Source organism: Abrus precatorius, unplaced genomic scaffold (assembly GCF_003935025.1).
Source record: "Abrus precatorius isolate BTA unplaced genomic scaffold, Abrus_2018 Scaffold2, whole genome shotgun sequence".
Taxonomy (NCBI): domain Eukaryota; kingdom Viridiplantae; phylum Streptophyta; class Magnoliopsida; order Fabales; family Fabaceae; genus Abrus; species Abrus precatorius.
Window position 1 is genome coordinate 22,720,551 of NW_020874362.1, and position 14,418 is coordinate 22,734,968.

The following is a 14,418-nucleotide window of genomic DNA, read 5'->3' on the forward strand; positions in this document are numbered from 1 at the left end:
GGTGGAGGACCTACCCATTCGGCTAGAAAGAGGCATCTTCGGCATGTCCGTTCGGTTAATAATGTTTCATTGGGCAGCAAAATCCGGATCCCGCCTATTACGTTCACTGACGACGACTTTCAGGGAGTTGATCCGGTACAGGATGATCCCATGGTAATTAGTGTAGACATTCTTAACTGCACTGTTCGAAAAACACTAATTGACCAAGGGAGCTCAGCCGATATCCTATACTGGAATACATTCAAGCGATTAGGCATCTCAGAACAAGAGGTCAAAGAATATCATGAATCATTGGTCGGTTTTTCCAGGGAACGAGTAGAGACCAATGAGTGTATTGACTTGTATACCTCGTTTGGATCAGAGCATGAGGGCAAAAGCATAAGAGTCACTTATCTTGTAGTACATGCGAACACATCTTATAATATACTACTCGGCAGATCATCCCTGAACAAATTGAAGGCCATAGTGTCCACTCCGCACTTGGCCATGAAATTTCCGTCTGAAAGAGGCTGAATTGTTACCGTCCATGCTGATCAAAAAACAGCCAGGGAATGTTACTTTGCAAGTTTACGCCTTAAGCCCTTTCATGGGAATAACCGAGATGTCAATATTGTATCCCCTCGGTTGGGAGAAGAGTTGGATGTTGAACTTGATCCTAGAGTGGATGAGGAATATCAAGTCGAGCCCAATGAAAACAAACAACCCTTCCAACTAGGAGCGAAGCCAGAACAAGTTGCGTATTTAGGGATTGGTTTGAATGTACAAGAAAAAGCTGTCCTCCAAAAGATGCTAGTAGATAACGCCGATTTGTTTGCTTGGACAGCCTCGGATATGCCTGGCATTGTTCCAGCATTTCTTTGTCACCACTTATCGGTCTATAAAGGAGCTAAGCCGGTAGCTCAAAAGAAGAGAAAAATTGGTGGTGATAGAGCAAAGGCAGTAAAAGAAGAAACCAGCAAACTAATACAAGCTGGCTTTATCCGAGAGGTCAGGTATTCAACATGGTTAGCCAACATTGTCATGGTTAAAAAAGCCAGCGGCAAATGGCAAATGTGCACGGACTTCACGGACCTCAATAAAGCATGCCCAAAGGACGCATACCCCCTACCAAACATTGATACCTTGGTCGATGGTGCAGCCGGTCACAAAATACTGAGCTTTTTGGATGCTTATTCTGGGTATAATCAAATACGAATGTACCTCCCGGATGAGGAAAAAACAGCATTCATCATAAATTCTGCAAATTTTTGTTATCGAGTGATGCCGTTTGGTTTGAAGAATGCAGGAGCAACATACCAGCGACTCATGAACAAAATTTTTGAAAAACAAGTGGGTAAATGCATGGAGGTGTATGTAGACGACATGGTAATTAAATTCCTCGCATTGAAGCAACAACTTGACCACTTAGAGGAGGTATTCGGAGAAGCCAGAAAACATGGTATGAGGTTCAATCCTGAAAAATGTACATTTGGTGTAGCTGGCGGTAAATTCTTGGGCTTCATGTTGTCTGAAAGGGGAATTGAGGCAAACCCCGACAAATGTAGAGCCATCATCGACATGGCCAGCCCTCGCAATGTCAAGGACGTGCAACGACTGACCGGGCGGATTGCAGCCCTTGCTAGATTCTTGCCAGTAATGGCAGAAAGGTCTCAGCCTTTCATTGAATTGTTGAAGAAATCTTAAAAATTTGCTTGGTCCAGAGAATGTGAGGACGCCTTTATACAATACAAGCATGTGCTGGCAACACCACCTGTGTTGATTAAACCAACACCAAATCAGGAAATGATTGTTTATTTGGCTGTGTCCGATCACGCCTTCAGTTCGGTTTTACTTCAAGAAACACCTGAACCGAACCCCGTATATTTTGTTAGCAGGACACTCCAAGGTCCCGAATCTCGGTATCAGTTAATGGAGAAAGTGGTACTTGCCTTAGTCCACACAGCTCGTCGGTTAAGACACTACTTTCAGAGCCATCGGATGGTGGTACGTACAGATTATCCGATGGCCAAAATTTTGAGGAAACCAGAATTGGCTGGTCGGTTGGTGGCATGGAAAATTGAATTATCTCAATTTGATATCCATTTGGAAAACCGACGCTCCCTTAAAGCCCAGGTGTTAGCCGACTTCATCAATGAGTTCACTACACAACATAATACCATTTCAGACATGTGGAATTTGCATGTTGATGGATCATCAAATCAATTAGGCAGTGGAGCAGGGGTCATTCTTGAAGGACCGAATGCATTCGCCATTGAACAGTCTATCCGGTTTGGATATAAGGCATCCAACAATCAAGCCGATTATGAAGCTTTACTCGCTGGTCTCAGGCTAGCAAAGGAGATGGGGGTTAAACGCATTACTGCTTGGAGTGATTCAAAAATTGTAACCGAACAAGTTAACGATACCTATCAGATCAGGGACTCGGTCATGCTTAAATATTACCAGGAAGTCAAGAAAATAAAAGCCGAGTTTGAGGAGGTATGTATTCGGTACACACCAAGAAACATGAACGCACGAGCCGACAGGCTAGCTAAGCTGGCTAGCCAACGGAAACCAGGGCAGCTGTAGAGCGTGGTTCACCAACAAATCCCCCAACCTAGTGTCGCCAAACAAGAATGCATGGACATAGAAAATTCATCTCATAATTGGATGACCCCTCTCATCCGATACCTCACTGATGGCAGCCTCCCACAGGATACAGCTACAGCTAAGAAAATAAAAGCACATGCAGCCAAATACCTTCTTCTCGACAAAGAATTGTATCGAAGAGGAATTTCCACCCCCATGCTTAAATGCCTAGACGACGATCAAGCTAACTACGTCATAAGAGAAATCCATGAAGGTATTTGTGGAACCCATTCGGGCGGACGAACTATGGCAGCGAAAGTGCTCAGAGCCGGATACTACTGGCCAACAATAACTCAAGATTGTCATTTGTTTGTAAAAAAATGCATTCCCTGTCAACAACACGACCCTCACCTGCGCCAACACGCCGATACTCTTCACCACATTAGCTCTCCCTAGCCCTTTGCTATTTGGGGAATGGACCTCCTCGGTCCTTTTCCTTTAGCAAAAGGGCAATGTAAATTTCTCCTCGTCGCCGTGGACTATTTCACCAAATGGATTGAGGCCGAACCCCTAGCCACCATCACAGCCAACAACGTACAAAAATTCACTTGGAAAAACATCATTACACGGTTCAGCCTCCCTCATGCACTAATTATAGATAATGGGCTCCAGTTTACAGATTGTCGATTCAATGAGTTCCTGGAAGGCCTGCATATCAAACACCGAGTTACATCTGTTGAACATCCTCAGACAAATGGCCAAGCCTAGGCCGCAAACAAAGTGATCTTATTGAATTAAAAAGGAGGTTGGGTTCGACAAAGGGAGAGTGGGCAGAGAAGCTGCCTGAGATATTATGGGCTTATCGGTGCACGCCACAAACCACAACAAAAGAAACCCCCTTTCGGCTTACCTATGGTACTGATGCCATGGTGCCAGTAGAAATTGGAGAGCCCTCATTCAGGAGGGAGAATTTCAAAGAATCGGCTAATGAAGAGGCTCTGGCCGTCAACCTGGACTTAATAGATGAAATACGTGATCACGCTGCCATTATGACCGAGGCTAGTAAAAGATCGGCGAGAAGGGAAGTTAGCAGGTAACTGGGAAGGCCCCTTTCGAGTAACGGCAAGATTAAATAACGGAGCATACAAGTTGGAAACATTGGAAGGAAAATTAATACCAAGAACCTGGAATGTCACTCATTTGAAGCATTATTATAGTTAAAACCTTGTAATACATACACAGGTGTACTCTTTTCCTATCTCAGGTTTTATCCTCTTGAAAGAAAGTGAAAAGGGGTTTTCCTGAGAAGGTTTTTAACGAGGCACCTTATCAATAAAATTCTTCTTTTTCACCTATACGGTTTTTTATGCACTAAACATCTGTCAAGCGCCATTCCCTCCCAAGTTTCACTTGGGTAAGGTTGAATTATTTCCCTCCCGAGTACCCCCACTCGGTCAAGGATGAATCAATTACATTTCCCTCCCAAGTTTCACTTGGGTAAGGTTGAATTATTTCCCTAGAAACTTGGGTAAGGTTGAATTATTTCCCTCCCGAGTACCCCCACTCGGTCAAGGATGAATCAATTACATTTCCCTCCCAAGTTTCACTTGGGTAAGGTTGAATTATTTCCCTAGAAACTTAGGAAAGGTTGAATTATTTCCCTCCCGAGTACCCCCACTCGGTCAAGGATGAATCAATTACATTTCCCTCCCGAGTTTCACTTGGCTAAGGTTGAATTATTTCCCTCCCGAGTACCCCCACTCGGTCAAGGATGAATCAATTACATTTCCCTCACATGTTTCACTTGGGTAAGATTGAAATTATTTCCCTCCCGAGTACCCCCACTCGGTCAAGGATGAATTAATCATATTTCCCTCCCAAGTGTCACTTGGCTAAGGTCGAACTATCTCAATCCCGAGTACCCCTACTCGGTCAAAATTAACAAATTATGAGTCCCTCTTAGTTATCACTTGGTTAAAGCTGAATTTTTAAATACCTTAAGATGAATTTACCTCCCGTGTCCCCTATTCGGCTAAGGATGATTATATTAAGCATATCGTATATTAGTGCAAGTTATATGACCAAGATACAAAGCATAAGAGAAAGAAAGACAAAATTCTATTTCAAAATAACTAGTTACAAAATTTGGGCACTAATGACCCATGAGTACAGAAGGCAAATAATTTAACTTTCTTCCCTTTCCGCTGCCTCGGAACCGGCTGCCTCAGGATTAGCAGCATCCTCAGGGAGACGTGTCGGCACTTTGGCGTCAGGTTCTACATCGTCATCAACCTCGGTGTAAGGAATGAACCTCCCGCCAAAAAAGTCCTTTGTAATGTCAAATGAAAGTCTGCCGGTACTTGGCAGAACCCATGACACTGGCGAATAGCATGGTTAAAACCGGCTTCATGTTCGTAAGATACTTACTGAGAACACTTCTCGGCAAAGCTTCTCATCTCGGTTTCAGCCTTTTGCTTTTCCAGCGCCAAGGCTTCTTCCATCTCGGCAGATTTGGCCCGTAAAGCCTCCTCCATTTGACAAGACTTTGCCTTTAACGCCTCCATCTCCTCCCCCTTGATCCTCGCCACCTCCTCGGCTGCGTGCACTCGGTCTTCCATTATTTGAAAGTGTTCTTTGTATTGGTTAACCTGACCCTGCAGGGATTAAACGGTCTCGTCCAGACTGGCTTGAATCTCTCTACTCTCTGCCAAAGCTTCCTCAGAAGCCGAATAGGCAGCCTTTAACTTCTTAACTTCGATAATAGGATCCCCAACTAGCTTTCGGAGCATTGTTGTGGACCGTACATGAAGTTCTGCGTAGTAGCGTCATAGTGATTCGAAGTCCAAACTGTCGACCAGTTCTTTCCCTGCATCAGATAACAGGTTGGGAGCAGCGAGCCGACTGGCATGTGTTCCGTTCACCAGGAAGCCCTCAGCCAGCATGTCCAAGGGAACTACAGGGGAAGAGGAACTGCTTCCCTCCGCAGTAGCCACCACTCGGGCTTGTTTCCGAGCCCCTTGAACGCCGCTAGGCTCACCCAAATGGGCATGCCTTCTCTTTCTTTCCCTTTCGGGTTCCTTGCCTTTACCCTTATCCTTGTGTTTCTTGGAAGGACCTTCGGCCGGAACAACATCTTGGGGAGGAGGGCAAGGTTCTGGCACCTCGGGAAGTTGATCAATATGAGGATGGCGATGCTCTTCAACAGGCGTTCCCTTCGGCATTCTTTGCTTCAGAGTGCGCCGAAAGGTCGGCACATCAACACCTCGCTGAGCCATTAAGCCTGCGTTAACAATAGCAAGTCAAATCAATATAGCTCAATTCCAAATACAAGTCAGAAACGAAATGACACATACCCTCCATATCCCAGCGAGGACGCAGAGACTTGAGCACGAGGACTACATGTCGGGCAGGAAGGTCCCGGGGAAGGGACTTCAGGAATTGCAAATTCGACAGCTCCCTAGCCGATAACATATCCTCAGGGAATGTGTCGTATCGGCGCGGCACCCGAGTCCAATGAAAAGGGAAGAGAGGATTGTTCTCGTTATCAAAAAAATAGTTTTTACCTACAGGGTCCACGGTTACCTTGAAGAAACCGGTTTTGAAACCCTTAAAAGACGAAGCATATGGCTTAAATAAAGGCAACTCGGGTTGCCTTATTAGAGATACCCACCTCGCCAGGTCAGATGGACGTGTACAAAAAAAATGAAGAAAAAGACCTATACTAGGCTCTATATAATGGAACTTACAAAGTATCCTAAAGGCTTGAATTGCCGCCCACCCGTTCGGGTGTAGTTGTGTTGGCGCTAAACATGTACTCATACATGAAGAAAGTGTCGGCCATTCCGACACCTCCCAGGAAAACAAAGTCTGGGTTCTCGCCCTCGTCCCCTTTACAGGGGTCAAGGTGTATAGGATACGGGTCACAAGCCTCCCATAAAGAAATATCACAATTATCTACAAAGAGTTGAAGACTTTTATTTCTTTTAAAACGAGAAAAGTATGCGGCCACCTCACCATGCACCCACTCATAACCAGGTATCGTACAGGGAGGAAACACCTGCCTTTCCCTAGGAGGACTAGTACTCGGTAGGGGTTCAGGAGTGTCAGTATCACTTGATGCTGACGTCTCGGCTTCGTTACTGCATTCCCTGACCTGTGCCTCTTCAGCCCTCCGATTTGAAATAAACGAAACTTCGCCACTCCCCTCGGTTCCGTTCATAATATCTACCTCAATAGTACTCGGCCCCGAGGCATCTGACAGGGAATCCTCCCACTCAATACGATCAGCTATGACAGAAAAGAAGTAAAAAAAAATGAAACGCACCTTACAAGTAGTCGGTAGGGAAGAAAAGCCTAAGATCTCTGAACATTCGTCGGTTTGGAGCAAAGGTATGCAGGGTTCGGCACAGAGCAAAAGAGTAAGAAAGGGATGCAGGGACCACCACATATTTATAAGGGACTGATGTCGGGTAAATGAAAAGACGCCCTTTCGTTTCGAACCGTTAGATCCCTTCCAGATCAACGGATAAGATGGAGCACCCTTTCGTTTCATATACCCTCTGACAAACCCTCAAAATCGACATTCTAAAATATTCCTTCGCAAATTTATTATTTATATTATAATCTCGGCCTGTATCGTTTTGTTACTAAACCGATTACCTCTTAGTATAAAACCTAACACATTGTTTAAATGTTACCATCACTCAAGACCGAACACCCCCTACGATGTATTGTAATTTACCCTAACCGAATGACCATCTCGGTATAGTGAGAAACACCTCGACCGAATACCTATTGTAACATTACCATTTGCATTTAAAAGCCCTTGCTTTGCAACTCGCCAGGCTTGTGCGGCCAGTGTACTGGGAAAGGAATCAACTCGGTTCCACCCATAAGAAAAAGAAACCGAATACCTACTCGGCATACTAGACTGGGTACCACTCGTCAGGATTAAAAGGTAAATAATCCAATTAAGGATAATAATCAAAATATTATTTAAACCAGGCTAATGGGCCACAGTATAAAGGCTGACTCAGGCCCATCAACCCAATAGAATGCCTATAAAAGGAAGGTAGGAAATACAGGTAAAGGGTTGACTTCCCATCATTAAATAACATTTATTGCTCAGAACCGAATCCTGACTTTACCATCGGAGTGCCTTTTGCAGGTACCCTCCATATCAGCAAATCGTCATAAGGACGCCTGATCAGAGGTTTGAAGACAGTCGTTTCTCAAACAGGAACAGATTCCATTATTTGGAGCATTATGATCAAGACAATCTCCACAACTTTAGTCTTAACATAGCCTTACTACGTTAAATCAAACAGACGAGTGTCCCTACTTTACTCAAACTAAATCATGCCTCTTTAATTTTGATCTCACCTCCTTCATGATCCTTAATGAGAAAATTCTTCAATGGTAATATTATTCTATGATAAGAAAGGGACTTGCAAAAGTCTCAAATTGCTTCCGTATTCTTGTACTGAGACCTCTTGCTTAAGACAAAGTATAATGATTTTGTACCATGGATAGATGAAAATTCCTAATGGCTTGAATTTAGAGTGCATAACTCCCACTGTTGGAACCAAGATCGTGATCGCCCTACCATTGCAACAAACACTCATTCTCTTTTTGCTCCCCTCTCTGCCCCTAGAAAATGAGGATTTTTATCTTCTGCCACCTCTTATATTGTCCCCTTCTCCATGTTTTCCCCTCTCTTCATCTTTAGTTTTAGAATTCACCCAAGATTGATGATTCATGTTTGATGGGTTCCCAAAAACGTATTCACCATATACAATAATTCTTGTACTAAAACTTTCATGTTTCTGATTACACTGCTTTTACTCAAGTTTCCATTGTTGTCAAATGTAATTGCTAGAAAATGAATTTCCACGTTAGTTAAAAATGGAAGAAATAAAATTAATATAAACAAGAGGTGTACAAGTTCAATTGCTTAGGCATTTTGGATCGGGCCTATTCGTAAAAGTCATTATTAGAGTTCGTAAAGCCTCAGGACTCATTTGATTATTCCAGAAAAAAACATGTGGCCCAAAATTTGAAGCCTATTAAAAAAGATGAAAAGGAAAACAAGTTCAATTGCGTTAGATACATTGAATAAATTGCAACTTCGAGCCCAATTCTTCAACTGAAATACCAACAACTCTCATACAGTGTAGGACATGAAATGGATCTATTCATAAAAGTCAACAGTAATGCTTCTCAAATAACAGGGAAAGGACTCTATTAGTAGTTGACAAGTAAAAATTCAAAATGATAAGGAGAAAAATGATCTATCAAACAAAGAAAAATGCAAGTGATCACATTAAGGAATTGAGAGCCCAATACCTCTCCGACCAAAGTAATTTCAAACACTAAGATAATTCTAAACTTTTCTCACTCTCATTTTACAGCGCAACTCTCCTAGATTTTGATAAAGCTCCATAAAAATCATCATCTACTCTAACTTCTACTAACAGATAATAGGTTATTGAATTTACCGAAATTTTATGTTAATAAAAGACTATGATAGTAATATACGAATTTGACAATCATTTTATATATAATTTGTCAATAAATAATTTTTGAGAAGCAATATACATATCTAAAAGATCAATTAGATGCCAACTTAGAAAAACAAAAAAACAGCAGTAATGACAAATATAAGAAGACGATGTGAATCTATAATCTTCTCAACAAGGTAGGTTTACTTATAACCCCCAAGTTGCATGTTTTGTTTGTTCTTTCTTGGAGGCTCAATCACAAATTTACACACAAACACACATTTTCATCAGCCAAATGACAACACAGCTAGCTTTAGGATTAGGCCATAACTTGCTCGTGGTCCTCAACAAATTCTATGCTAATGTATATCTGCCCTCCAACGTCATTATCTTAGCTATCTTTTGAATTATTTTATTCATTCATATCTCCGTCAGTTTTACTTTCTAAGGCATAACCCATTACTTTGATAGTATCCATAATCCAGTAAGTAATGGACTAGTGTACACAAACCATGAGCTTCACTTTATTTACATCAAAGTGGACAGACGCTGGGAGATAATTAAATTTTCAGTGTTCTTCCTTTTTGGATCACCAAAATAGCTTTTGACCTTGGCTGAAAGAGCAAGACATTGTTGCCTACTTTGTTTCAATTTACAAAGATCTCAATCGATCTTATTAAAACAATCAAAAAGAAGCTCTTGCTTCTTTTTTTGTTTTATTTTCTAGAACATCTCTGAAACAAGGAAAGATTAAAACAAAGTTTCATTATTATATTCTAAACCTAAAATATTTTTCACGTGAATTACGTCAAACACACAACCATCCTGAAAGTAGCCTCCATATATAATTTGTCAATGATCGATGTCCCCCACTGAATAAAATATTATAGCAGATAATATTTTAAAGGGTGAGAACTTTACGTGCACTTTTCCGTGGGCGAACCGTAATGCAACGTACTACAACGGACAAAATATATTTTATGAAGAAACAAATCATAGCTTCAAACAAAAATATAAGAATTTATTCCTACCGTTTGAAATACAGCTCTATGTTTATATTAGGACTGCATTTAATTACCGATTAAGAATCTGAAGCATGTGTTACAAGAAAATAATTCAAAACAAATTTTTATACATTAAATCAGATATCGGTAAAGTTCTATTTTTTAAATAGAAAATCAAATACGCGAAAACTCAAACATCCGTGCAACGGGTTTTTATTCAAGGCCAAATTCTAAATTTAGAAATCATAATATACAGATCACATACGATATTAATTTATATTAATTTAAATAATAAATTATTCTAGAAAAAAAATTGTTTGTACCATTAAAATAAATACTTTGGATATTTCTTTTATATTTAAAATATATTTTATATTCATATATAAAATTCATTTAAATATAAAATTTGAAAATATTGTATACCGAATATAGAATTTTGGAGAAAATATTATAAGCCTCTACTTGCTTAAACAGATATATTATAACTATTGACTATTGATAAGAGTAAGGTTCACAAGGCGAAGTAACAAATATGAGCCATATGGGTTCGTTCACAACTCGGTTGGATCTGGGAATGAAGAGGTCTACGTGGCACATTATTTGAAATAGTTTAAAGTTTAAATTAAACTAAGCCTTTAAATTTTAAATATTCTCACCAAACTTGTTTAAGTGAAATACACCAAAACCTTGACTTGTAAAGTAGGATTCAGTATTTCACCATATTTTGCATGTGTTGCTTTTTTTTCATTGGATTTCAACATCACATCTTTCACACACAGACTGTTGCCCATTAATTAATCAATTTAATTCAATCCTGAGGGTGTAATTTCTTATGGGGCAAGTATCAACCTGTTGATTTTCAAAACCTTCTCAGGCTTCAAGAGTCTCCCTCATGTTCATACAAGAGAGAGCTCAAAGACATATCATTGATGTCAATATGTTCAATGTGACACAGTGATTTTGTAAACCATATCAGATGGGGTATGCTCAATTGTTTATAACTTAATTAGTCCACTCTTCTGTCCCATTGGAAATAGAAATTTGATCTTAAATAATCAATGCTCATGATTCAAGAAATCTAGCTACTGAGGTAAAAGTAAGACTTGAATCCAAGAATATACACTATTCATTTATCATTAGGCTAACCGAAGAAATGTTAGGACATGAATCAAGAATGCGTTTAAAGGCTTGTTGTGAAAGATTAAAAGCTTTAAGCTATTAGATGGACGCACCTGAATGTTGTTTAAATATCTTTAACATGTATAGTTGTGAAGTAAACATTAATAATGTATTGTGGATATCACACTGTTTGTGTCTTGATACATTATTAATTCATATTATCATTATTTTTTACTATTCAATTAAACACACGGGGATTAAGGAATAGAAATTTTCGTCATGTTTCGTCTAGCATCTCGTCATTTCATCAACTAGGAAGAAGCATATTAAAACCTCCAATGTAAAAGGTTTAGCGATGTAAGGAAGTTACATTAAATGAAATGTGCCATAAGATATTTGAGGAGTGATGACTTGAAGTAAGAGTTTCCCAAATACAATAATAAAAACAGTGGTTATGATACCAACCTAAAATTTTGTTGTGAATTGTGATACCAAGGCCATCTATAACCATGGAATGTAGCTACACGGAACTTCACAAAAACCAATATTTCATGTGAAATTGTTTTATTATGCCACTGAGATATGAAATTTTGTATGACCGCGTTATGTTTGCTCTAACACTGATCAGAACTAATTTTGCCCTGCCTAGTGCTACAAGACTTGTAACATTGGATACCAGAAATCCTCTTTTTAAACTTGGGTTATGACCAAAAATATATTTCATGTTTCTCATGAATAGCATAATGTAATACCCATATTGATTTTATTCTTTACCAGAAATAATATCATATTTATTGCTTTTGGTACAGACGTACAACTGTCAACTTCAACATTCCCCTACTAGTACCAACTCAATAAGACCAAAAACAAAAGGTTTGATCCTCAACTGGGAACCGAAAACTGCAAGGATTTTCAAGTGGTTCACCATAACAGACATCTTCAATCTTTGGTAAGAATGGCAGTGTTAAGAGATTTTGGCTTAGGATGTCTTCATCATCTTGTGAGAAATCTGAGTGGTCTGGTTCCAAAGCATGAGAGGAATCTGCAGGCTCCACAAATGAGGATTGGTTTCCATCAGTGAAATGTGGACTCTCCGAATCAAGCACATCACTTTTAGCTGAATTAGCATATTCCTGTTTGCATATTACCATAACAGGAAGTGGCCCTTTGGACCCATTTTCAGAACCTGTATTTATTATCAAATCCTCACGCTCTTTATGCTGTGAATTGACAGCATCACAGGAGGTATCATCTAAATTATGTTCCTCTTTCTCTTGAGGAAGCAATCTGTTCTTGAGAGAATTAACCTGTATAAAGGAAATTGTACCATTCAATCACTAACCCATTATGGATAAAAAAATTCCAAAATAATACACCAATTTAGTCATAAAAATTGGGAATCTGTAAAATTATTAAATATTGATCACTTTAATCTTTATTATATTACCAAAATCACCAGCATATCATAATCTCAGAAATTAAATTTATTGATATTTGCAATTTCATATGCAAATTTGGTGTGTCAGTGTCACTCTATAATTTACTAAAGAACTCATATTAGTACGAAGAAGAAGAAAAAAGCAGAGAAGATATTGAAATCTCTTAATGCTCAAATTCTACGAGTTCAATATAAGGAACCAACTATATTAAGACATGAAGATGTTGGCCGAATGATTTTATTGCTAGCAATTGTTACCTCTTCCTTTAACTTGCCATTCTCTTGAAGTAGTTTGTCATAGTCACTTTTGAGTATATCATAGCTAGCTTTCAATATGCCATATTCTTTTTCTAGCTGTTTGGTCTTAAACCTTGCCCTACGGTTTTGGAACCATATGGCCACTTGCCTTGGCTGCATGCCAAGCTCCTTTGCAAGTTGGACCTTCCTTTCGGGTTCAAGCTTGTTTTCTACCTCAAAGTTGCTTTCAAGAAACTGAACTTGATCGCTTGTAAGCCTCCTCTTCTTACCAGGTTGACGGAAACAAACCTCGTAATCCTCATCATCACCCTTCTCTTCTTTCTCAAGCCCATGGAACAAGGGCCTATCTGTGACATTCACAACATCAAACAAGGATTTTGAACCTCAAATCAAGGCAACAAATATTAACTATCTTAGAACAACTATATTAGGAAATAACTTTGAATTATGTTCTTTACTTTTTAGGTGTATTTTTGGACTCGCATATATATATAAATAGATTAAAGATGAAATAATTATCTACAGTACCAATACAGTGTCAATTTTCAGTTATTTAAAGAACTAACATCAAAATTAAAGATTTTGTTAACTAAAGACCTAGTTTAATAATAATGTTTAGTGAAAAAAAATTTATTTCCTTTGTTTCTCAATGGAAAGCTTCATCATCGGAACGAAACCAGAATCTATAAGAAACCCACTTTAAATTTTGTTCAAAAAATAGATTTTGGGGTTTTTTCTTTTCTGCTCCTCTGTTCTATAAAAATATTCAAATTGTTAAAAGAATGTTGAAGTACAAAAAACTCATCAACTCCAAAAAGATTATGAAGGCACAGAACAGAGACAAGAATCCAGAAGAGAAAAACATGATTGTAGCAAATAACCATGAAAAGAAGGTTGAGAGTTTTGAAGCCAAAGAGAGTGAACAAGCTCAGAGGAGCATGGAAGGCTTTCGTTTTGGAGTAGAATTGTCATGCTTGAACCGCCAGAAAGCTTCTCACCCGCCATAGCGTTATGGAAACTTGTTGTTGGTGGTGGTTAGTGCTATATATGACACAGGATTATAAGGTGTTGAGAATTAAGAGAATTTAAACTATAAGGGTCATATTCATATGCATGAGAAGGAGCAGAGGATGAGGCAATTTTGTTTGATCCAAAGTTAATAATGGTGAAAGGAACAGGTGGTGGGGAATAATGTAATGTGGGAAGAATTGTGAGAGTGGAGAGTAATCATCATATCCATCCCTCACAGAGGAATTAAGTGTGTCAGATGTGAATAAATTGAAGGACAAAGGGTGGTGCATTCTTCTATGTTTGGAAAGAGATAGAGAACATGAATAAGAGTTTTGAGGGAGGTTGATGAGAGTTGGAAATTTGGTTTTGAGAAGTGATGATGATATAAAGGGAGATTCTTCTTGGTGATGGTGTGGAACTTTTATGGGGTTTTATATGGAGAGTCTTGGAATGGGGAAACATTCACTGTCAAGGGAGAGATTATTGTATGAATGCAATGATGGTGTTTATAATTCGGCTA

At 39.3% G+C, this 14,418-nt stretch overlaps 1 protein-coding gene across 1 annotated transcript; it reads right to left on the reverse strand.

Annotated features, from left to right (window-relative positions):
- Nucleotides 1-12,042: 12,042 nt before the first annotated feature.
- Nucleotides 12,043-13,892, reverse strand: LOC113859253 (homeobox-leucine zipper protein ATHB-54-like). The gene is made up of 3 exons (XM_027492066.1): nt 13,769-13,892; nt 12,888-13,270; nt 12,043-12,498 (listed from the first exon to the last, which is right to left on the reverse strand). The coding sequence occupies exons 1-3, from the start codon at nt 13,890-13,892 to the stop codon at nt 12,043-12,045; spliced, it is 963 nt and encodes a 320-aa protein (XP_027347867.1).
- Nucleotides 13,893-14,418: the final 526 nt, after the last annotated feature.